General features: G+C 36.3%; 1 protein-coding gene across 4 annotated transcripts in view; it reads right to left on the reverse strand.

Moving 5' to 3' along the window:
- Positions 1 to 27,292, reverse strand: part of SOX6 (SRY-box transcription factor 6) — a 370,211-nt gene that overhangs the window by 197,330 nt on the left and 145,589 nt on the right. For all 4 annotated transcript variants that reach the window (XM_054515289.1, XM_036383763.2, XM_054515290.1 and 1 more), the window contains exon 4: positions 17,655 to 17,865. In XM_054515289.1, the coding sequence (XP_054371264.1) occupies positions 17,655 to 17,865 (211 nt within the window). The remainder of the gene's footprint in view (positions 1 to 17,654; positions 17,866 to 27,292) is intronic.

Here is a 27,292-nt window from a genome sequence, read left to right on the forward strand (position 1 = left end):
TGCTTCTCTACCCCACAAGGTCATTTCTAAGAAGTATAGCTAATATCTGAACTGAACTTTTCCTTGAGAACTCTGGCTGATTAGGAAATGAAGAAAGGAGCTTCGCAGTGTAAATATTTTGGCCGATTTTAATGCACCCTGGGTGGGTTTTTTTTTTTATAATACAATCTCAACTAAAAAAGCAGATTAGTATTAAAAAGGACAGATTGCACTAATGTAAATATAATTTTAAAGCTATTTAAACCTTTTAATCTCATCTCATTCAGATTTCCACATTCAAGGTTCAAAATTCAATACCACATACAAGGTTCAAAAACTGCAAGTTTAATAAAATAATTTCCTTTCATAGTACTTACATATTTTACTGAAAACAAATTTTAATAAACAACATACATAGCTAGAATATGCCAAAGAAATTCAGAAAATAGGGGGAAATCTGACACTAGCATTAATTCATGTTTATATTTTGAAATGTTAGCTCTTAAGGGTTTTTCAGCTCACGTCTTAGCATACTCCTATTTTTTTCTGTTGTTGGAATTGGTTATAGTGAAGAACAGTAAACATATAAAAATTCCTAACTCATGAGAAAGGCCTGAGTATTTTTAGAAGTTTGAAAAGAACAAATTCTGTTCAGTCTCCATTTTTCTACTAGTAGCTTCAAACAAATCCTATCAGCTAAATAGCAAAGTTCATACAAAACCAAACTGCACCACAATTGTGTACAGAGTACTTGAACTTAAAATATCTCCTTGATGAAAATGCAAAAAATATTGAAGTGAAAAATCACAACCAAACCCAAAACAGGTTTTCCACCTTTTCACCTTTCTTTTTTATTTTCTTTTTATTACTGTTATCTTTCCCTCTCCTTTTCTCTTTTTCTGTTCTTTTTTTCCTTTCAGTTCTGGCAGCATATCAGGAAACATGCAGTGGAATAATTTCCCACACTCCCTTCCCAGAGGAAAATACACATGCATCTCAAAGGATGCAAGTATGTAATGCTACCTTAGAACCTTAAAATGGAATATCCAACCAGTGTTCCATCTGTCAGCTACAAGACAGCAACAGGTAACTAGAGGTAGTATTTTATTACTCATACTGATTTTACTTCTCTTAGGAGCTGTATAGCCTTCCCCTTAAAGAATTGAGAAATGGCAGGCAAACCTAGTGACTTGTCCAGGTTAGAATTATGTTTTTCTGACTTGTAGAAGGATGCACGTTCATATTTTAATTATAATAGAAATCCTTTAAAGTAAGCTCTTACATAAAAGAGCTACAAAAGAAACACCAGTACAGAGATGAGAATTTGAGCCAGTTTGAAACTAGTGAATGCCAAAGGCCACTACTGTTGCTGACTCGTGAACAGTGCAATTACAAATGAAATTTCCACTATAACCTCTAACCTTTTTTTTATTTATCAGTTTCTGCTATGATAGTCACATAATTTTAGGTACCATGGTATGTTACAGAGAAAAACTAGAGGCCTTCTATTCTTTAAACATATTTTATAACTTCATTATGGCCTAATTTTAAGTGAACCATATTAGTATGAACTGATATCATTTGCATCAAAGAAATTTCCAATGTGTTTTCACACTCTTAAAGATAATTAACAAAGATAATTCACAATTTGGGTTCAATAATTTATTTCAAATGCCACCATAACCTATTTGCTACATTTACTTGGCATTGCCTGTCCATTTTCCATTAGTTTGGAAACACCTACCCATTTTTACCAACTTCTCCTAACCACTCCTGAAATGAAAACTGATAAACAAAATGGAAAAATAATTTTACATCATGACAGTAAAAGTACAATGTGTATTAAATTCTAATGTCCTAATGACTGACTCCTTCAGTAGGAAAAAAATGCAGAAAAATTTTAATTTCTCACACATATACATCTGCATTTCTAACAACAGCAAAACTACTAGTGATTTTGAGCTTTCCTTGAAGATGGAAAAAGGACACATACAAGAAGGCCTAAATGTCTGATCAAGATAGAAAATTTTGGATATTTTTCATCACATAAAATTATTCCCCTCTATTTCAAAACAGTCTTGATTCTAAGTAAGACTCTCCAACAGCACTGATCTAATATCATTATGTAGCAAGGAAAATGTTTTTGTTTGCATTCATACAAAAAGGAAAGAAAAGCACATTGCTTATTAATATCTACTGAATTGTTTAAGAGGATTTTTAAGATACAAGTTAAAAGAATTTCATAATTTCAATTTCTCCTTTTCATTTAATAGTAGACATTCATTAGGACCCACACACTGTAATAAATTATAATAATTTCAAACAAGAATTAAATTACTAGGTACCTAGTGAAAGAGCCATTTTTTCTTAGGTACCCTGTAATCTAACTGTCAGATTTAAAATCTATTCCCAATCAACTCTTCACAACATTCACATTTATTCATCTATGCTAAATTAATAAAAGGTGTGAATAATACTGACAAAATTGATCATTATTGTTAATGTAGATTTAGAAAATTATAAGGTAATCTAAAATATAAAAGGAATTGAGGGAAACTATTACAGTTCTTATAAATAAATTCATCCTTTGCTATCTTTTTTTAAATCAGGAAAAATCTTCAACAAGAATTTATTGAGATTGACTAGCAAAGTTATTTAATAAATTGCACATTTCAGAACAGAACTATGTTTTTATTTCAAAAACTATTAAAAGTTGATGATTACTCTAATGCAACATGAGAGTTCACCCAATACATTAAAAGGAAATGCTGAAATTCCAAAAAAAAGCTACTAAATGTCAGATTGAACACAATTTTTTTGTAGTTTGAGCCTTGGCTATGCCAAACACCTTCCACACGGTCCTGAGTGAGCTGAGGTAACATGGAAGTAAATGGGAATTGGGGTCACCCAGAATCCCTTGGAATACAGATCTGACCAACTCTGTAAAACAGGCCAAACATCCCTCCCCTTTATCTTGTGAGCAGACAGACAAGGGGACAGCATTCTTCAAGGAATTCAAGCTGTTACACAACCATCTTTGCTTGCACCCAGACTGCTCAGCCCCCAGCAGTACCCAGTGGATGCTCTCCCTGCTCTGGTAAAGCCAGAGACAATGTCGGTATCAGGCTCCCCTGTCCTTTGCACATTTGCAGTAATTCCTGCCATCTAACCTCAGTGACCCTCTCCCCCCTGACGGGGATCCCTGCAGATAAAGTAAAGCATGTCAACATCTGTTCCCATTCACACCGATTTTAATTTACAAAAAGAGCTTTGCTATTTTCAGAACAGGCTCCAGAGCACAATGACAGATTTAAGGCCTTTAATGGGGTTGCGTTTTGAGTGTGTCAGCGTTTCAGGCTCACCAGGACTTGATTCTGAGGGGCTGCACCAAAGGAAGCTGCGGGGGTTTGGGGAGCCACAGAAAGGGTGTTCTCCTCACTGCCGTGCTAGTTACCTATAAAGCAGCTGGCAAAGTTTTATGTCCTTAGCAAACCCCTGCATTCGCTGCTTTGAGCAGAAATTGGAGATCCAGAGCACCAGGGAGAGAATTCCTTCCCTTCCCATTTGCACTTTGTGCATTCCTTCTGCCACCACACACCTTTCTGAAACCCAGCATCTTTCATGGGGGGATGTTTTCCAAACTGCTTTCTCATGACAAAGCTCTGTTCTTAACGACTTCTGAACCCACTGGTTTTTGTGAAAGCATAACCAGGACAAAGCACTGTGTGGGTTTTGGGTTTGGTGGATTTTTTTTTTTAAAAAACCCCACAGTCCTTGGTCGCTCCTGCTCTATTACAAATACTGCAATAAGTAACTGTCATTTTTCCAAAGTTCTTTTAACTGGACATTGTTTATTGATTACCCTCCTAAATCTAAAGATCCATTCATTCCAATAGAAAGTTGAAGAGCACACAGACTGTGAGGATCACAGCGGTAGAAAAACATTTCACAGAGTTTCACGGAATTTATGGTGACTCAAATTAGGTTTTTTTCCCCATCTCCTCAACAGAGTTTAGAGGTTTTTTTAAAGATATACAATATGAAGGACAACTTGGAGAAACAATGCACAAGTTGTGTTGTAATCACAGAACAGCTAAGACATGAGCAGCTGAGCAGAAGGAAGATGGGCAGTGGAATGCCATACAGTAATCAGCACTGTTGACTAATCAGAATTTGAGACACTAGAAGGTAATAAGGGTATTATAAAGAATGGCTTATTGAAGGAGCAGCTGTTTATGTGTAGCTCACTGTTTAAATGAATTCCACTAGATTGCCATGGTATGTTTTGGTTAAAAAAAAAAAGTTTTACTTGAAAAAGAAAAAAAAAAGAAAAAAGAAAGATATATCAGGAAGGGTAAGCACAAGGGAGTAAATATCTGGGTATCATGACCACAAGTACATAAATAGAAGCAGTTCTCTAGGTACTGGGGACCTCTAAAAAATGACATAAATTCAGTGGCCCTGGAAGTTACAAAAGAATATTCATTACTTAGGCAAAGCTTAAATGTCATCTTTGTTAGCCTCAACCACTGAGCGTTGTTGCCATGGGCACAAGAGCTGAGGTGGTTATGGAGGGTAATAGACAAAGAGGAAAAAACCAAGGGAAAGTATAACTAAAACCAACTACAGAGCCATTTTAAGACATTTATATTTGCACCAGCAGCCAATAAACACAATCAATAAATTCAACCTCATTTAAAAAAAAAAATTATTATCCCTTCCCATAAACATAGTAATAAAACAGTGCTATGATCTCAACTAGGAAAATCTAATTAAATAATGTAAAAAGACTAAAAATAGAAACAATATTCAAAATAGCACAAATGAAAGCAACAACTCACCATAACGCTCAGACAATAATCATGTTCAAATCTATGTGCCATAGGGTTGTTCAACAGTTTTTTGTTTGCTTGTTTGTTTTCAGAAACCAAGTTACAGTTTTGCTTTTCAAAATATCTTTGAAGAGTTGGGAGCAGGAAGGAGACTGCCTAATTGTAGTGGAAATTTATCATAATCCATTACTTAAAATATTCTACTTTGGACAGCAAGGGCTTGGTAATATTTAAAAGCAGTCAGCAAGAAGTGGAAACTCTGGTATCTTTTGTAACAGTTCACATGTCAGACTGGCAAAGTGCCCACAGTGTACGGCAGAAAAATCTATTTAATGTCTGCCCCACAAGGCGACATGAGGCTTGATTGGCAGAAAGCAGAGAGTGGCTTTTGATCATGTGTCCTAACAAGCAGTTCCAGCTCCTGTCTCTTCGGCTGAGCAGCTCCACATTACCTATTCAAACAGAAGTGACAGGCCACTGCACTACTCTTTGGCTCTAGTCTCACGCAGTGGGAGCTATGCTGGAGACAGAGCCACTGATTAAATATACCACTTTTTCAAGACAAGCAGGTTGTCTGAATCAAAGTTGGACAGAATAGACTCAACATTATTAAAAGAGGATATAAAACTGGAGTTGAGTGATGTTAGGCCAGTGTGTACAGCCTCAGGGATTCACAGACTGACATGGGGAATAAGGAACAGCAGAACTCATAAAGCAGGGTCAGAAATTAGCTGTGACACCTTGGCCATTTTCCCATCACTTCAGGGCCACTGTGTTTCAAATCCTGTAGTCTCTTTTTTGGCCTTTTTTTAAATGATTTTCTGTGCGGAAAGGAGGAAGGGGGGCGTAAAAATCGTTAACCAGTGAAAGTTGCAAATTGCAGTTTTACAATTAGATATAAAACATTAGCCACATTTTGCCACCTAATATACAGTGTTTTCTAATTAGATTGTGGCTTTTTTCCTGGTATTCTCATCAGCCAAATTATTGTCATCAAATAATTTGTTGATACAGCACTGGCTACCCTTGCTCTAAGGAACAACCAAAAGCTGAGGGAAATGACTGAATAGAGATGCTTATTACATTGCCTTGTTAGTTCATTAACAAATTGGTTTGATTTTTGAGGTCATATATCTGGCCACTGTCTGCTGTGTTACCTGATACACAGACACAAAAGGGCAACAGACGTGATTCTTTGTCTACTTATTATATCACAGAAACACCAGACACACTGAAACCTAGGGGAACCAATGCTCCAACTAAATTTTTAATTACAAGTATAACTGCAGATGTAACAAAACCTATTAACAAAGCTGCAACAACCCCATTTAAACAGCTAAAAAACACAAACAGTCCACAGAGGGAACAGAGGCTGAGGCAAAGAAGCTTATTTTACTTAGTGATGCATGTGCATGCCAGACCAATAAAATTATTTCTGGGCTATTCAACGTTCTGTGGAAAAATATTTAAATTATGATACAAAATCTTGACAGATTTTTTTTTCCAGAACTACTCCTGCAGTAATTCTATTGAAATTAATAGAGTCACCTCAGGAATAAACTTGGTTCAATATTTATTTTTCACTACGGCAAGTTCTTCTGACATTTTAACAAACCTCTGCCCGATGTGTTAGTTTTTGTTTCACTGTAAATATTTAAAAGTAATCTGCTTGTTACATATTTAAGATACGATAAGGACTGCTAAGACCTGCACTGAGAAGCAGAGCTGTTTTAAATATTGAATATGCAGGTAAATTTTCAGATAGAGTAGAAAGAGCCGAGTCCTGTCCTCATGCATATCCTGTAACACACACAGCATAGCTACAAATGCAAACAGAATTCATTCTTAAGGTGGTGTTAGACTAAGACATTCAGTACAGACCCCTTAATGTTTTTGGTGTCACTGCAGGCTCTCTAAGCTGTAGTGTTCAGGCTTCTTCCAGATGGGTGAAAGAGCCTGCTTGCTTCAACATTTTCAAACAAATAAAAGACAGAAGAGTATTCAAGATGGGGTTTTTTAGGTTCAGTGAAGATCATGATTTACCATAGAGGGTGATGTCACATCAAGTTCTTTAAGAAATGTGAGCAGGCAGTAGTGCATTTTAGCTTCATGTCAAAATATGGCAAATGGTTATGTAAAGCATTAAGTAAAGCAGTTAACAAAAAGGAAGATGAAATAAACAGCCATTCATACATAGGGCACCGTGCCCGGGAACTCTGGGCACCTATGTAAGTAAAACTAAAAATATATTATGATTAATAAAAGAAAACAGCTATTAGATACATTCCAAAATTCTAGGCTGTAGAACAAGACGTTTTGGCACAGCTTTACTGATTGGCAGCCCAAGCTGAAGACAGACCCAAGACTGCAACAGAGTGAGCGCTGCTAGTCAGGACAGAGCAATGCTAACAGGAGCTCTCTGCAGATGTTTACACAGTTCTTGCCCTCAAGACTATATTTAACAAGGACTAGTGCACTTTTTTTTTCGGGAATATCACAATCTGAACTTTACAAAAACACCATCACTTCTTTATGTTACTAGAGCAGGACAGAAGAGGGTGGATTTTGACACATTAACAACTCCAACATTTTGGAGATCAATGTGCCAATGAGCAAATAAGGAAGAAACCTGGCTACAATAGGAATTAGAAGGATTCCTCACAGTCCAAAATACACTTGTGAAGCACAGAAATATGTAGTTAAGAGCACTGAATTGTGTTTTTATTGTTGGTTTTTGCTTTGTTTTCATCAGCTACGCACAGGGAAGTGAGAGCACAGGCACAGGGCTAAAACTCAAATTATGCTGATGAATAGGGCTCAGCCAGGACTTGAGCAAGAAGTTCAGGGAGTATTAGACTTTATCATAATTAAGTTCCTCTTGTCTTTAAAGGTACCAGCTCAGTCTTACAGTGCAGAACTAGTGGCCTTAAAATAAATCATGGGAATCAAGGAAATTCCCTTGAACCAAAAGAAAATCCTCAGTTATAATAAGGGTGATGAAACACTGATCAAGCTGTGGAGTTTACAGCCTTGGAGATATTTAAAAGTTGACAGGACATGGCTCTGAACAACCTCTTATAGGTGATCCTGCCCTGTGCGGAGAAACAGTGCCTTCCCACCTCAGCCACCCCATGGTTCCTTGATTCTGTGGAAATGATGCCTCAGGTTTTAGCTTTTCTATTTTTCAGATTCTGTACTGCTTTAGTGTGTATTTCTGAGCTTCACATTAGGGAATAGTAAGCTCTCTTCACAGAGTAGGTGGACAAAACAATTCCTTCTCTAGCTGGGGACCAAGGACAAATGATCCAAACTTCAGGCCCAAGGGCATAAAGAATGGTGGACTGAAGAGAGAGAAACAAGAAGGATGGGACTTCATGGGCTAAAGCTATAACTGGACTATTAACTCCAATATGCAAATGGACCAAAACATATAAAATATGAGACCCTGTGACTGGTTGTCCATTTTGTGACCATTTTGGTTCATCTTGGGTGTAGCCCTGGCTGGGCTCTTGTGCTGCCCAAGGTGGATCCACTGGGGCCTCCTATTAAATCCCTACTTTATTCTTTAACTGCATCTAGTCTCTGTTCTTGGTCAGCCTTCAAGACATCAGAACCAGCAGCAAAGCGAGAGCAGGGGGACACAGATAGACTGCCACTAAAATAATCACAGCAGGGCTCTTTCTCAGGTTGGCTGATACACTCAAAACAAGAGAGCTATTTTTCATGATGGCATCCAAATTTTATGATGCTTAACTGAGCAGTTCTTGGTAAAAAAGGATAAATTCAAAAGGCAATTTCCTCCCTTACACTGTAAAACACTCTAGAAAGATTTCCAAATGTCTTAAGCTCCAATTCTCATTGCAAATTTCATGGAAAATAAAATTGAAAAAAAAAAATAAAAATAAAACTTAAATGAAGTAATATTTTAAATAGGAAAAAAATTAGCTACCTTTTTTTTTTCCTCTCTAAGTCCTACTAATATTTAATAATACACCAAAGCAACACTGACATTGAATGGATTTAGGCTCCCTGTTAGGAATATTTGTTCAGGTTTAATTAGCATGGCTGAAGACTAATCTTAATAATTGTTTGTTGCTTCCACTGGAGGCAGGTTTCCCTCACAAACAAAGTGGCATCTTGGAGTTTCAGACTGAAGCACAGAGGTGAGAGTAGTTACTCTCTCCACGGGATGAACAGGAAAGCCTGAGCATGCAGCTGCCTCATGCAGCCAGGTAGGAAGTGCCTCTGTCTCTCCTGTGGCAACCAAATAAAGTTGTCAAAATTATTTTTAAATAATGATAAGGTATCTAAAGCAAATACTGTATGGAAAAATAAGGAATATATCAGCATTTAAAATGTATATGCTGCAGAGCATTTTTACTGTCATTTCTTTAAGAAAAGCAGATCTAATTAGCTGTATCTCCAAAGTGTTTACCTAGCATTTTTATTATGTATTATAACATTTTGCTTAGAGTTGACATTTTTATTCTGACAAGCACTGTCTGGAGAGCTCTCAATAAATAATACATTTACAATTTTCAGTAAATAAGCACTGGACAGAAATCATTATCCTTACTTACAGCTGCCCCTCTCTAATAGTGCTTTTACAAGTAAGGTGACTATTCAGTCTAATGCAATACTCTCAGTGCTGGGAAGATATTTTCATTCATTACCCCAGTCACAAGCACTTAAAGCACTTTTAGGCCCTGTTGCAAAACAGCAGGAATGGCAAAGCAAGTAAGAACAACTTAAACTAAAGTCCATCACCAAAGTAATCTGAGGCCATTCACCCTCCAGAACTTGGAAAATACAATGGCATACAAGATCAGCCATGTTCAAGCCCAATTTTTCCCCTTGAATCCTTATATTTATTTACATTAGCAAATTTTAGGAGGGAAAATATCACAGTCTAGTCCCTACTATTAACCTGATGACTACAAAATGTATTTCAATTGCCATTTTAAAGCACGGATCTGTTCATAACATTGTTTGTGTCAGAGAACATCAGAAACTAATGAAGTTTGAATTTATTTTTCTGCTGCCAAGATCATGCAACTGAAACAACTCTCTATATTTTTACAGCTATTTACTCACTTATACTCTCTACCACAGAGCTCATTGTCAGTTGTACCTATTCATACTGATCTTGCCTTTTTTACTGCCCCTAGGAAAAAAACTGGCTTTTAAGATATGCTTTTTTAATAATGCTTTCACAGTAATAATAACATACAAATAGCTTAAAGATAGCAGATGTCTGACCATGTCTAAAAAGGAGACAGAAGTGTAGAGGAACATAGTGCTAAAAATTATATAAGAGGGAAGCACTGGGACAATTTTTCATGCAATAAAAAAATAAATTAAATTGTATCTAACACTGGAGAATGTCAGAATTGATGGGTTACACTGGGATTAAAGAAAAAGTAAAAATAAGATGATTCCTGAAGGTAAGACATTGGAAAATACATCTCTGTAGAGGAACTGACTGGAATGGTCAGCAGATGATGGCAAAGAGAAGATTTCAGCCTTTTTCAGTATAATCTGTCCTGTTCAGGGATAATGAGAACAGGGTGAAGGCACATTTCTTCGAATGGAAAGGATTTTACCCATCTCACATATTCTAGGTTGAATAAAAATATTTCTTCAACATAAGAATCTCAAAACAGTAAATCCAAGTACCTTCTCAAAAATAAAGAATTTTCATGGCTAGAATGGATGTACTAATCTTCAGAAATGAGACCTGAATTTCAGACTCTTCCTCTATCAGGATCAACTCTGTTTACAAGCAAAAGCAATAATTTTCTAGGGATGCACAGGTTCAAAGCCTCAAAAAGAGAACAACCTGCACTGGAAAACTGAACCTCCAGAAAAGTAGAAGCTCCATAAAATTCCATGGATCCTACCGCAAGGTAAATGTCTGACAGTAACCAAAGTGTATGATTTTCCTGACAGGTTCTCAAAAGGCCTCCATCAGACTCACCAGTTCTTAGTTCTTATTCAGGATCATCAGTTCCTTGCTGATGATCCTGAATAAGAACTAAGAGGGGACATGAAAAACATCTTAGCAAAGCAGATGGCCCAACTAATCTATCCACCTATTCATGTAGATCTCATTCTCCATGATACCCATGTAAAAGTCTTTGCTGCTCTCCATTTGTGTGCCATGAAACAATTTCAAAACTAAGGAAAGTGAAGTCTTCAAATGTAGCATAAGGCATACTGGAAAGTGATGAAAAATTCCTATATCCACACAGAACCTGTGAGCAGTGATTAGATTCTCAAATGCTACAACAGTGGGTAAGGCTGTAGCTTAGGCAGCCAGATAAACACAAATATGAGCTGGAAAGATGGCAAGATGTGCCAGTTTCTTAAATAAAAATTGTGAGATAGCATTTAATCACAAAATACTATCTTGAAAAATTTAAAGGATATAAGAAAGTGAATAATCCAAAATGCCTAAATTTCAGTCAGAATGATAAATTAAAATATGAGACTAAATATTAATGGCCAGACATAGTATGGTTACGCAGACTGAGTCTCTCTTTGCAAAAAAAGGAAAAAAATATTATTTAAATGTATGTTGCATTCTAAATTTATTAAATGGAAATACATTAACATAACAAATTTCTGATGGAAAAATCAAATAGAGAAGGAAAATGGCTGCATCTTCTCTTAGTTATCAGGAAAATAACACTGGAAAACCCTTCCTTTGTGGTAATGTCCCAAAAAAGGTCAAAAATTACTTTAACACATTAAGATGTAGGAATTCACTTTAGACTTCAGCAAAAGAAGCATTAGAAATTTTATGATCTATGTCAATAAATAGAAGAATTATTTTTTTAAAAACAGTATCATGTATTGCAATGAAAAAGTAACCAAGCGATTTTACCAAGATAATTGGAATTAAAAAAAAAAAAAAAAAGAGAGAGAGAGAGAGAGAGAGAGAGAGACATATAAGATGTATTTAATTATATGGTAAGGAGGTAAATAATGGAAGAAAACAGCAATTTAGGAAAATGTGCTTCCTATCTCTCCTTTAACTTGGTCTGAGTCATCTATTTATTTTCTGGACATTTGGGCTATTTGCTCATTTTGTTTTTATTTTGGAAGCATGTCTGGAGTTTAGAAGAAAAATTCCCTTTCCTTCTCAGATGCCACTATATACGCCTTCCAACAAGAAGCAAATAAGAGATAAGTATTAAATTTACCATATGCATAACTGATTCTGAATTTTCTTAGCAAAAGTGATTTTTAAGAAGAAAAGGGAGCCATGATGAGGATGGTACCGAGCAGATAATGGTAGAGTCTTCAAAGATAATGAAAGGACTTTAAGAAGGTGAGTTTTTAATATCCAAAGAGAAATGCCAGTGACCATTTGCAAATTTCATTATTTGATGAATTTTTTTTGATTACTTTCTGAAGTCTTGAACAAAATATCTTTATTCATTAAAAAAAAGCAAAACAAAGGAAGAAGAAAGAACAGAGGTCTATAAACACCGAGTGTGTTGGGACAGCCAAGGATCGTGCCTTCATCAGTGGAAAGTGTGGGTATCCAGCACACCACACGACAGATAACTTGAATTAAATCTGTGCAAAAATTCTTTTAAAACATTTTAAAATATTCACTGACCACAAATAGTCAGCAGTTCACTTCTAGGACTGATCTACCAAAGAAAACTCCTGACACATAAGGTCCTCAAAGGTTGTGCTTAAAACGTACTAAAAAATAAATGTACATGTCTGAACTCTCTCTGTTCTCAGCTGTGGCAGGCGTAAAACAAAGCCACAAAAAAAAATGGAAACTCTCCATTCATTTAATACAGTATAATGCACAAAGATTCTTAAAAAAGAACCTAAAACAACCAGAACTAATAAACAAGTAAATAAAACAAACAATGGCAACCCAAATTGTTTGCCAATGTCCACTTATAAAACATGATATGTGAAAGTTTAAGTTTGTTTACTTCCCGATGAGTAAGCAGGAACTTCATGGATTTGTGTGTGCAATACTTCAATATACTTATATTATATTCCAGTACAATTATTAGAACAATAGAAAGCTTTATAGGGGAATTGTTAATCTATTTTAAATCAGTATAACAGAAAGTGTTCGGTTATTATTAACTCATGAAGCTGGAGAAAAAAATAACAAAAAATCAGAAAAACCACCTCTACAGAGTAAGAATTTTCCTACTGCATACAGAATTAATAATACATGTAAACCCTTAATTTTTAATTTAAATATCCACCCATATATCCCCCCATAGAGAGAGAGTACAAACAGGTGCACATGACAGAGAATAGATGGAAATTTATGAATATACTACTCTTTATATAGATGTTCATCATTCCACCATGCATACATAGAAATCTTTGATCTCTGAATGTTCAACTATAGTCTTCAAGGAGGAAACAAGAATGGGAGGCACTTCATGAAAAGCTTGTGCTAGAATTGTGGACCGAGCTTGGTTGAAAAATGATACTGTATACATTGCTCTGAATCAAGGTCAAAAGTGAATTAGGAATCCAGGCCCTGAGTAATGAGGGCTTAGCACTTAGCAGAAACGACATGCCCAGTTTCCAGCTCAGAAGTGCCAGCTGACCTGCCAACCTAGCATTCCAGATCTGAAAGGGAGAAATCTGCTCTCCTCGCTACAGACAAGATGTGTACTACTAATTATTGCTCCTAGAGGCTTATGATGAGCTACAGTAGGATAGTTGTCTGGGAGCCAATTCTCAGCATAGAATTTGGGCAGCCCAGGCTGTAAATCTGCCTCACAAAAGTAACATAAGCAATATTCAAAAAGAAAAGTCTTTTCCTTGAAGGGGATAGAAAAGGAGAGAAGCAGTTGGACCACACTAACAGAAATTCTTCATTTTGAGCGGTGAAGAGCTTTAATACTTGATTGTACTGTAGGATACTTCCAAAGAAAAAGGCCAGTAAAACAATCCTTCAACTCATAGAATAACTAAGATGAATATACCCAAGTTATCCAAGAGGCCCTAGAGTCTAATGCTGTTGATTAAATTAGACACCTGTTCATTTCTGACCTCTTCTGTCTTATGAGAACACATGTCAGCAAAGTCTTTACATACTCAAATTAACTCTAAATATTTGCAGCATTCTTTTCTTTTTCAATTTTCTCATCAGTTTTCTCATTTGCAAATCATTACAAATTAAGATAGAGGAATGCCTTACTGTACAAAAAAATGCAAATACTGGACCACAAAGTCAAAAAATATGTTGTTTATCCTGTAATGTTGGTAATCTGTGTTCAGACTACAAATAAAGCTAAAAACATACCTAAGGTATATTCCTGTGTGAGGCACCGTGTTCCCACACCATGCACAAGACATGACACTGGCTGAAGCACTATTATTAAAGAGAGATTAAAACAGCTGTACATTATGCTGAAGCACTCACTCTTCCCTTTACAAACAGACGGTCCTGGATTACAAGCAGCACTTGACCATTTAAATCACTACAACAACCAGATTTAACCAGCTGGGCCATATTCTCTTAGGCAATGCCTGTTGACCTCCTCAGTCACAGCTGCTCAGATGAAATTCTCATTAGACAACTTATTTTCAGGAGCCAAAGGACTCTGATTAAATATATCTATTTAGACGCAATAAAGTCTCCCAGCATATATTTCTTTTCCAGTGTTATGAGGTACAACAGAAACAGCAAGGAGTATATACAAGCATAGCAGACACCTAATATCTGAGTGCACAGCACAAAGTATTTAAATGTTTGTCCCCAAAAACCTGTATTTCTCAAATCCACATGATATAGATGGACCAGAAAGTTACTCTATAACAATATTAAGAGACTTTTCGCTGTGTTGGCATGGGGGTAAGATCTGTGACTGGAATTCTTGAGTTCTTTACTCCACACTTGACTCTACAATTAACCTGACATATGACTGTGTGTTAGCCCAAATCCCACAGCTACATCAGTGGTCAAGGAGGTCATCCCTATAAATGAGGCTAACATGAACTATTACACTCCTTTAAAGGCGATGTGCAGGACTAAAAGCCCACACCACAGTATACAGTAAAAACACATCTTTTCTCCATTTCATTCATTAAACCCATTATATTATTCTCTCTATTAAAAAAAAAAAAACAGCAGGTATTTTTCCATTTGGGTAAGCAATTTTGTGACAGGGCAGGACTTAGTACACAAAGAGCTCCTCAATTACACTGGTTGCATACTATTTTAAGAAAAGAACTGCATAGAAACATGTTTTAAAGGATAGGTGTTAAAGGGCATCATGTATGGTAATTGTGTGATCAGGCTATTAATAGGTTGTTCAAAAGACACTGTAAGATGGCAAAACAATTTCATAATCTCAGACCTCATTTCTCCAACTTACTGCACAGAGCTAAAACAAAGTTCAATCTTAAAATAGTAATTATTTTTAACATTTTATTTTAATCAAACAAGTACAGAGAGTACTTCTTTTAAATTCAGAGAAACTTCTGAATACCGAATTGGGTATTCAAAGCTGTTCTAAGAATTTTGATATTCCTGGCCTACACAGAAGTTTAGAAACATTGAACTTCCTAAGAGTAACATCCTGAAGAATTCCCAATCTTTCCATTAATTATTTTTCTGCATTAGTTCATATGGTACCAGTCTGTATCATTATTTTCTGTAAAATATAAGTAACTTTTTTTCCTATAGAAAACAGTGGATTAATGGAAAATAACTTAATGAAGAACCATAAAATCATCACAGAATGGCCTGGCTTGGAAGAGATCCTAAAGATCATTTAATTCCAGCCCCAGTGCTGTAGGCAGAGACACTTTGCATCAGACCAGTCTGCTCAGAGCTCCATCCAACCTGACCTTAAACAATTCCAGGGAGGTGTGTCCACAGATTCTCGGGGCAACCTGTGCCAGAGTCCCACCACCCTCACAGCAAAGAATTGTCTCCTAATATCTAATCTAAACCTAACCTAAACATGAAGATACAGTCAAATACCTTTGAACTTGCAGGCAGACTTTAGAATAGCTTTCCATTATAATGTGGTCCATAAAAGGCAAGATTATTTTATGGATCAAAAATGACCTTTATTTCAACTGATGAGAACACATAGTGTGGAAGGCTCTGACTCAGAGAGAGGGATCTCTCTGCTCTGCACTCTTAGAACAACCAGTGTATACCAATACAGGGGAAGCGCAGAAAATTCTTGAGAACCCATACAAAAATAAGCTATGAAACACTCGAATCCCTACAGACAGATACTATGTTTAAACTTTTTTGATGCACATTTTTATTAGCACACCATCCAGTACACTTCTGGAAAAGCCTTAGCTGTGGTGTCAATAAAATCAAAGCAACTCGAGCACTCCCGCAGCAAAGTACGAGCCAAGACCTTTGATTAGCATGGGGTGTCGAACGACTGCTACCGACTGCAGAAAACAACTTTGCCAAAGTAATCTTTAAAATAGTTTTCCTAGCCTAACCACCAAATCTAAGAAAGCAATTTTTAAAAGAGTGATCTTTACAGCTGAAAACAGACAGATGGTAGTAAAGAATCTGGGACATTCTCTCTTTAGAGATGTTTCACCAGCTTCAGAAAGGACACCTATAGAACACACTGGCATTTAACAATTATGCCAAGAAATTTGGAAGCCTACTTCCATCACTACATGGTTTTACCCATATTTAAACATATGATTGTATCAGCTTCAATTTTAATTGAAATCTGCATTGCTACATGAGGCTAAGGGAACTTAAAGTGCAGTGTTTGAAGTGCACTGTGACCATAAAATAAAATTGAGGAGGCAAAAGTAATTCTGAACTCACTCCTATTTCAAAGAAAAAAAGAATCACAAAGCTCTACTGTCTTTTGGCTCTACTACATTATAAATATTCTTCCTGGGTTATTTTTAATGCCACAAAACTGAACTGGGAAAATATCTAAGAGAATCCACACAGATGCCTCCGCACCTGTTTTTCTATTTCAGAGCCTCCTGCTCTCACAACTTCGCTGATTCAAACTCACGTATGAGCTCACAGATTAAAAGGTATTGTTGCAGAACCAAGTAAGACTTCATTCTACTTAAAAAGGGGAGAAATTGTCATGAAAGCCCCTGACTGTGTGCACACATACACTGATAAACTCACTCTGCAATTCTGTTTGTTTCCTACCATGGCCCAAAATCTTTGCGAAGTCAATGAAAGTATCTGAATAAGGACTGGCTACATAAACTGCCTTAGCACTCAAAGATTTGTCCTCATTTTTATCTCTGTTTTAATACTTGTAACAATATCTGAGGAGACTGGAGAAAAAAAAAAGATATTTCTTCCCCTGTAATTCTAGCTATATAGGTCAGAACTATGTACTTTTACACTTAAAATGTTTCCCATTCTCCTAGTTACAGATGCTGGGTTATTAAAGTGATGAAAGATGAGAATTTTTAAGGCAAAACAAACCAGCTCATGTTTTATTCATTCTTATTGTTAAAAATAAACATTTGTCTTTTAAAAGAAAGAGACCAATACGACTGAAGAATAACCCTCACAAGTCCACAGCCAGTTAAGAATTCATCATAACGTTTCAAGTAAGAGTTGAGTTTTCACCAAATCCAACATTCTTGCTTTGACTCACAACCAAGACAGTTTTAAAAGTTTTTAAAAACTGGCATATTTGTCTAAAATCCCTAATGGATCTCAAACTACCATTGCCATGGAGACCTGTGAATAACTTTATCCTAGCCTTTGCCAATTATGCAGTTTTATGGCCCTCGATACCAAACACATCCTTTATGCCATAAAAACTACAGGACTGGTGGGGGAGTGGGGAAACTGCATCAATCTTATCCAGCACATACCTTCTTGCTCAGTCCTGGTCATTTCTTCTAGTTTCTTCTGCTTCAGTGTGTCCACCACATCTGCTAGGCTTCCCTTGCGGCGCTCGGGCGTCCCGAAGTTAACACTGGTCATTAGCTCGCTGCGGTCGCGACCTCCTTCGTCGGGCTTGTTCGGTGAGGTAGAGGTATTTCGGAAGGAATACAGGGAACATAACTTATTACTCTCTGACTCCTGCAAAGAAACAAAGCAAAGTCAAAACATGGGCTCTTCTCTCATGGCAGAAGGATCTCAGGCAGGCAAAAGCTGCAAGCATTATTTTTGATACTAACAAGCCTATATCTATCCTTCAGTTCATAAATTGAGCGTTATTACTTGAATTTCTTTGTTTCAGTGCTTTACACGGGCACTTTCATCCCTAATACCACTGCTCTCCATGTTTCTAACATTCATACTTCACGCCTGAGGTAATCTTCATCGAGGATTTTCCTCGTCAGGAAAAAGCTATTTTAACACTTTTTAACAATGGATGTGTTAGGCTTTTGCAGTTTTCTTTAGTTCCTTAAGCAAGGACAATATACGTAGCACTAAGGAAGAAAGTACAAGCAAGGACAAATTATTCCTGGATAAATCCTCAGCTAATGGAAAACAGCATAACTTTAAAACTAGAGAAAGTGTTAGGCCAACAATGATCCAGGAGGAATCAATCTACTTCACAGTTAAATAAGGTTAATGGTATGTATGCATCCATGCACAATCACTGCCCTTTAAATTAAATTTAAAATTTTCTTAAAGAGTGAATGTTACAATGCTTCTAATAAACAAAAGGAGATCTTATTTTCAGGCCAACATAGGCAAGAATGAGCAAGGAAATGAAGTTATGGCAACACAAGTCATGTATGCCAATACACAGGTACCAAGACCACGTGCATCAGGTGTTATACAGTCAAAAACATAGAAGTAAAAAACAGCCATCTCCCTTGTCAATAGATAATGCTTATTTGAGCAAAAATTTCAAGAAAAAAAAAAGGGTATCAAAAAGCAATGAGTAATGACAGCTCTCCTCAATTTTGTGATATCACCCAACAGTGAAGCCCTTCCTGAACTTCTCTGGCTCAGACTTGTCATTCTCCCAGTCATGCTTGCAACATTCACTGCATCTGTTTCCACAATTTCAGCTAAAAAGAGAAGTTCTTGGATTTGTCCTCAAAACCTCAGCCACAAGAATTTCTCACACACTTTCCTTTCCAAAATTACTCTTCTATTTTAATTTTTAATAATTACAGGCTAGGAGCGTTAAATATTTTGGGCAAAAAGCTATTGATTTTTTAATGTTTCTTTATGGTATGCCTAGAAATGTCAGTGTGTATATTAGATTCCAAAAAACATACTTTGTTTAAGATTTAAGAGCAATTATAGTGGCAATAGATTTAAATATTAAGAAGCTAATTAATAGTCTTGTCAAGAAACATTCTCGCACCGCACAGTGTTCCCCATATTCCTGCTACTTTATGAGCTGAAAACACCAATCTTCGGAGCACTGAAGAAAGGCTAGAAAGCATTAACCATCAGCTACACCACAAGACACAAATCTTTGCCTCAGTCTGGAACAGATTAGGAAGTAGCTGTGCAATATGACAGGAGGAGCAAGACCAAAAAGGAGCAAGCTGGGTGACTAGAGGCTAGGGACTGTGCAGGAGGAGGTGGTGACACATCATCTTCAAGCACAGCGGTCTGTGATCAGCACAGCACTGCTACCATCACTGGAGAAGGAGGCAGAATTTGCTAGGGATGTTGCAAATGTATTTATTCACTAAGACAGGAAATCAGAAGACACTACATCTCATCCCACTGGTAGCAGCGCCTCATCAACACAGTAGGAGTGACAGAGGTTTTGAAGGCACAAACAGAAAGAGAGGTGACATGAAATAAAAATTTTCTCTTTGTATTTTTAGCAAATAAACATTAACTAATTTTTCACTCCATCAATTTGTATTCACTGAAGAATCAAACATCACAGAGAACAGTACCTTAGACCAGGTACAGAGATTAACTTATTTAGCTGCCGTTAAAATGGAAAGCTTTCATACTTTTAACTCTTTCTAAGAAAAACTACTTTGTATTTTTCTTACAATGGAGATGGAAGGAGCATCTTTAATATTTTTCAGATGTAAAGCCTGACTTTCTATAATCCCTTTCCTCAATGAAGAATTAATACTACAGACTTCAACACTTTCACCTTTGAGGACAGTACTGCTTAGTCATTTTAGAGGTGTTTTTTCTCAAGAGAGCAACATCCTCTCACAGTACATGAAGCACATCCATCAGGCTCAATGCAGGGGTTTCATGCTCTCAGCAAGGCAACACTAAATCTATTGTTTAGGCTGGAAACAAGAAGATAAGGCAAATCTGTGGAGTTAGTAGGAATAACGGAAAGTTCTTCCTCCCGATAACCTCTCCTGTTCCCCGCCTGGATTCATACATGGTCCAGCACAATGTTCCTTTGCTGTAAGGAAAGACTCCCTTAGTCCTGCCTCCATCAGGCAGCACGTTCACCCTTCTTTTTCTTGCCCAAAAGACTGCAATATCCATAATGGAGATGTGACAAGTTTAAAGTCCACACAAATGAAGCAGATTTATGGAAGCGAGGCAGAATGCCTGCCTTTGCGAGTATGAGGGTTTGTCCAATTAATGAACTATTCTATATTGCCAGTTTTGTGGATAAATAAAATGTAGAATAAAAATAAAACAGAAAATGCATTTGTAATATTTCTGGTTCTATTTAGGCCTGGGGCACTTAGAGCAGGTTTTATTGACCTCACATTAATGGCTAACCAGACAGACCAGAGCACAAGGGGGCAAGGGAAATATTCCAGTTATTTTTTACTCTACAAAGTTAACTGTACATGAAGGGAAGTTGCTACTGCAGCATTCAGCTTCTTGAAAATGAAGTAAATGTTGCAGCAAATTTATGAAGGATTTTAATTTCCATGATGGACCTTACAACCTTTTGGAGACCACTTGTCGTGGCATGTCCCAGCACCTCGCCCACTGCAGGACCAAAAGTGCAACTATCACATACATCAGATGCAGATCTGGCTATCAAAAATTAATTTGCATTGACATTCATGAGCAGCAGACAGAGACCCTCCCAATACATCCAGCTATTCTCTGAAAAGTCTAGTGGATTGTGTGTGTTGTCTGGAAGAAGAGGGATATCACCTCTTCTTTATCCTAGCCTTTGCCAATTGGATCCAAACCACTGGATCAAGAAACCAATGGTTTCATGATCCTCTTGCTCTAATGCATAATGCACTTTCCCTAGAAAGTCTGGAGTTCAGATGGAAAAGGACCACCCTGCTTCCTAAATTAGAACAAGTCCATGAATTCATGGTTGGGAAAGGAGAACCTGGTCCTTTTGAGCATGAATATAGAACAATTCAATAAAAACACATCTCTTAGCCTTAATAAGCTTTTTGAAGCCACCTTTTACAGAATGAGGTATTCCCTCTTTGTTTGATCTGAAGAGAGAAAAGAAAAAATGCTATTAGGGGTTTTTTCCATGTACTTTCCAAGATCATGGAAGAGGAAGTAAATACAAGTAAAGTGCCTAGTCAAGATCAACCCAAATGTTTTCATTTTGCAAAATCCAAATGAGAAATCCATCAGTGCTGATGAAAAATTTCTATGCAAGTCAGCTTTTCTCAGCATCACTGATAAAAATAAAAAAAAATAATAATATATGGCTGACATGAATATCCTCTTAATGTATGTGGACACAACCTGGTGCCCAAATTGATCCAGTAGCTCCATAGCACACTAGGCAAGGGAACTATCCCTGGATTCTCAGGTTTAAAATTTGTATATTTCTGTAAAAATGGTACTTTAAGTCTAAACTTGACATGAAGTCTTCAACAGATAACATTTCCGTTTGAAAAGTACATTTTCCATGGTGTGCTATTCTCACCAATTTCAGTGATTTCCAGGTAAGGCGGGGGGAAATATGGAAAACATAATCAGATAAATAGCAAACATTTAGTCTATGGATAAAATATTTAACACAGGGCACTGCTTCTTCAGGATCTCACTCTGGTTTTGCTGAATTTATAAAACTACCCTCCCACTTACACAACAATACTTGATAATTGTAGAACTGTTTATGCCTGTAGCAGAATGCATAAGGGACTGCACAGGGATATCTGTCCACCACAATAGCAGCCTTTCCAAACTGGTCTCTAACAATTGGCAAACCATAAAATTTAAAGACAGCTTATTAAACAAAAAAAAGAACAGATCTGAAAGCTTAAACAACATGTACAATGATTTTCTACCTTAATCTTTGCCTGTGTCAGGTAAAAATGCTTAAAGTCGAAAAGCTGTTTAATTTCAGAGATGACTAAGCCAGAAAATCTTACTGCCCTGAAGAGACAAACTCAGTTTTGGACCACTATTTCAGCTGCTTACTATTCAGCAGGGGCAAAATTGAGTCTAGTTTTGAAACGTTGGGGTTTCATATCAAGGTAAATAAATGGCATTTTTCCTGTCTACATTTTCTTGCCAGCTCATTAGCACAGCCCAAATTTCATTACTGATCATCCAACCCACTGTGGTTAGTGTTTTGACAAAATTCTCTGTTATTATAACAGCTTAAATACCAATATATAGGCACTAAAATTTACGGATTAAGTTCAAAGGGTAAAAAATTGAGAAAAATAAATAGATGCACAAAATACAGAAACCCCAAAGTAGCAAGGTATGGACACTAAAACACTATGGATGACTCATTCAGGGATAGATAGCCCCTGCATGAAATCACACTTTACTTTTATTAAAACCTCCACCTTTCTTGCATGTCAATTGGAAAACAACATACAGAGTTCCAGCACAACATGGGGAAAGCTTTCCTAGGTCTATCCTTGGACTTTTTCATGCTGGAGGGACAATACACTTTAACCAACCTCAAATTTTCTTGGAATGCATGTGGTCCAACAACATTTTTCTTAGTCTTACCAGCTTTCCAGGCTGCCTGGTGAAAACAAGTGACTTGTTGGCCATTTCTTTTAGAGTTGCTGTGAATGGCTCAGGCTTTGGGAATGGCAGGAACAATTCTGAATAATTACAAACAACTTGGTAAAAATAAAGACAGGGACTCTGTGACTACACACATGGTATTTTCTTCACACACCACAATAATTCCTTTAAAACTGTTACATTAAGATAATATGTAAAGATAGTTCAGCAGGCCTCTTACTCTGAGAAAATTAATTTTTAGCAAGTGCATTCACTAAATTTCACAAGTTATATGGGTTATATTCTTCAAAAAGATAGCTGATGGTTTCTGTATAAAGAAAGGAAAAGCCTTATAGGTTCTTAGATGTTTCTACTGAAAAGGGATTGAGTAAATAATAATCATTTTCTTATTAGTGTAAAAAAAATTTTCTTGTGTATTTAGATTCAAACAGTTTAAGTAGCTTATTTTCCATCAGTGCTCCCACTGGTTTTAACAGGATAAATGAGAGTACTGGTGAAAATGACAAAAATAAAGGTATTGATAACTGAGCCGGTATTTTTCATATTGGGAAGCCAATATCTATAGCAATACCTGCAAGCTGAATCGTGAGCCAACTTGATCACCTTCTATGAAGTCTTTTCACTTCCAAAATAGAGCAATCAGACACAAAATCACAGTTCTATTGGTGAGAGATTACAGGCTAAAAGACAATTCAATATTCTTGCTCGTTCCCCGAAATAGCCAAAGTAAAAAATACAGGGAGCCGTACTGGGGGGTTGAGATGCAACATCTCAGTTTGGGGACACCACAATCACAAGCGGAAAACTGGCTTGGGAAAAGATCTCTGTTTGGTGTCCTCCTAAGGGTTAAGGACAGACCAACAGCCTGGTGAGCTGGATTCTCTTGTCAGGAGCCTTAAACGGGGGGATGTGCACAGGGCTGCGGATTTTAATGGCAGCATTTACGTTTCACGTCGGGAGGGGGGATCCTCTGGAGCTCTCTGAAGGTGAGAAAAGAGGAAACCTTGTGAAATGAAACTGAGGGCTGTACGAAATCAAGGTCACAGTGCTAGTTAGCAATTTAATAATAACTGTGATCAACTTTGATTGAAAGTTGACGACTGCAATCCCACTTAATAGCCAGAGAGAAAACTGTTTCTGTAAGAGTTCAACTGAAATCACAGGATGAATGGCCAAGAAGTAGAAAGCAAATATTACTAACATAAAATGTGTTAGCTGAATTGCTTATTTCCATGTGGATGAGGCTTTTCTGTTATAAAGGGATATTTATCTGTCTCTGCATTGAATGGGACACATGTAAACACCCCAGGAAAGTTGGATATCCAGAGTGGTTTTGATTCCAAGTACTAGAGGCATGCTGGCACTTGGAACTAGTCTGGAGTTAACATATAATGAAAGCAAATGTTTACAAAATCATTTCCAATCACTACATTAAATATGGTTTCCCATTTTGAGGAATTTAATTAAATAGAATTAAAATAAATTAAAAATCTAAGTGATCATTTCCAATTCTCATCTGATTAAGAAAAAAACACAAAAGTTTTATTAAGAAAGATTTATTTAAATCCAAGGCTTGAGAATGACTGCTATGAGCTATTGAGAGAACATCATTTGTTAAGTCTCAGCAAATTATGCTAGTGGGAGGGCAAATGGCAAGTAATGAAATAAAGCTTCAAGTCTTTTACTCAGCATTTACCCTGATAAAACTTATTCTGATTTCACTGCCAAAGGATAGGCTGAATACAATCTCTAAAGGGTTTGTATTCCATCTTTTACACACATCTAAAAACCTCAAGAAGAATCAACACAACAGTAAGCTCTAAGCCAAGAAAGATTATGTTAAATTTAGAATTAAAAAAAAAAATTTAAAAAAGAAAATAACTTTAGATCAAAGGTTTGAAAATGAGCTGTCATAATAATCAAGCACATATAATCTAAGTATGGTCTTATGAAGCAGCCACTGCAAAACCAGCTGTCAGTTTGGAAGGCATGGGCAGGGACATTTTGTCTTATGTAAAATTTATATTATATTACATTACATTACTTAACTGCAACAATCCCTTCCTACTCAGGTGTTGGAGCAAACCAGGTGAACCAACATTGGGTACACAGATTTCAGAAGGTTACAGTTTTTCAGCTTTGTGATTCAAACCCTTCTCTTTACAAATGAGCAGCGATTTGAAACACGTTGACAGGCACTTTGCTCCATTCCACAACAGAAAAACACCCCAAAATTTTTAAATACAATGACAGATCTCTTCTATATGGCAATCAACTCAGCCAAAAATGATACTCAAAGTCATGTGCTTTTGTAAGAGTTAGATGCTAAGGATTTCCTTAATTATCCAAATACCATCTGTCCTAACTCCCTGTGTTTACATTTGGTAATAAATCACAACAATATTGCGACTTTACGCCCTGCGCTTTGGTTAAATGCTCATATTAAGGAAAAAGTAATGGACAGCCATTTACAAAATGATTATTTAGACTTACAATTTCATCTAAACTGAAACTAAAGAAGCATTGTGATCAGTCCCAGCTGATCAGCACTGTTTACCTCTTGGGTAAATAAAGACGAGTATTTTGTGATGCATGCTTATCCGAAGTTGCCAAATAAAACAAGGATTGTGTGGCTTGGATATTCCAGACTACTTTGTATATATCCAACTTCTCCCTATTAGGTCATATTAATTGTCCAACTTATAAGTAGGTCTATTGTAAATATAAAAATAAAATTTGTCTTTATGTTTTTAGCAATATCAAATGCACATGAAAATCCTCCTCTGTATATAGTTACATGACATGTAGTACAAGCTTTATGTCCCCCTTTTAGCTTTTGCAGAGGAATGCATGCAGGAGACCAGCCTGCTGCATTGAGTACTTGTATTTCTTTAAGGTAAACACTGATGAAACATTTGGAAGATTGAAATAAAAACAAGAAATTTATGAGACATAAAGGTATCACGTAAAATTGCTGTGAATTACAATAAAATTGGCTGAATCCCAGAACAGATAATCCTTATAAACATGCAGGAATGTTGTAAACTGTATATGAATGTCAGTGATACAGTACATTAGGAGATTCATGTTACACTTGGTGCTGTGCAAGTCTCAGTCCCTGGGTTTTTCATGGCCTCAAAGATTAAAATAAATATATGTAGTATCTTTCCTTCCTCCATGAAGGTATTTTATGTACACAGTTTTATTATGCTGAACAAAGATACCAAAGTCTGTTTTTTCTTGAGCTGTCAAAGTACAAAAGAAATGCAAAAAGTCCTTGCACAGATGTAGTAAAGTGCTGGATTTTATCTTTTGGCAGGTGCTCAATATGCAGCCCACATAATCACATGTTAATGACTGGAGTGTGTTAATCAGCATGCATACCTGATTCCTTCTTGCCCAAGGAAAAAAAAAAATTAACAATTTAGAACGTGTTAATGCTTCTACTTTTGAAAAAATTCATGTCAATATACAGAAGTGAATTAAAAAGTTTTCAGAAATTGCTTCATAAAAATAGGAAATGTTAAAATAGGAGAAAGGAATAAAATTACTACAGATTTAGATGAACATAAACCACAAGTCTTTTGCAAAGAACTCAGGTGATGATTAATTCTGTTTAAACACAGTTCACCCTAGAATATAGGGAAAGGTTTAAAATAGACTGTGCATTTGGAAAAGAAAAATTATACAATGTCAAAATGAAAATAAAACAAATAAAACAAGCATGCCAACAAGAACAATTATTTGATTCTTCTTCAAATAAAGTTCAATTTTATATTTCACCACCTCCAATAAGTACATTATCCCGCACACTTCTGGGGAATTGTTTTATTGTTTTTAATATGAAATGTTCACATCTTTTTATGCTAAAGATAGTAAAACAAAGTCCTTGATATTTTAAACCTTTAGACATGTGCTTAACATTATAGTTGCTGGTAGTCCTAATAAAGTAAAGTTAAGCACATACCTGAATGCCTTCTGAATCAGAACAACATGCTTAAAAAATAATTAATTCTATCTTTTCTGCAATATATTTCTCATAGACGTTTATTTTATGGAAATATAAAATACCATATCCTCAGCTTTTACACACCCTTTAATTTCAGCCAAAACTTCATACCCATGCAATTATGTATGTAGGTATTTATCTCTTTAGTTAGATAAAAATTCTAATGCACTACCTGGCATGCAGAAATAATATCACAAGCAAAGTAGAATTGCTTTCGATGATCACAAAACTCAGATTTGTACATGTAAATAACAGCTGCATGAGCAATTTAGCAGAAACAGAATTGCCAGAGTTTAGGGCATTTATGTTCGATGCATTTTATATGTTCATATTCAGCCCATAAAGGAACCAAAAATAAAATTTCAAAACATGTAATTGTATCTATAACTTTCAAGAATTTGAAGCCATGAATTTATATAACAACAAATTCACAGTGTTTAGCATGTGTAAATGTTTTTCAATGATCTTCCCTAAACACCTGAGTTTATTTTCCTTAAAGGGAAGAACCTTCAACATGAGAAGTTAATAACATGGAGCAGGAGGTGGGGGGTAGCAACAGGATTGTGCCTGTTTTATGTAGAGACAGAAGCACCAAAATAAGAGCTTTAGGATACCACCTAT

Source organism: Molothrus ater, chromosome 6 (assembly GCF_012460135.2).
Source record: "Molothrus ater isolate BHLD 08-10-18 breed brown headed cowbird chromosome 6, BPBGC_Mater_1.1, whole genome shotgun sequence".
Classification (NCBI taxonomy): domain Eukaryota; kingdom Metazoa; phylum Chordata; class Aves; order Passeriformes; family Icteridae; genus Molothrus; species Molothrus ater.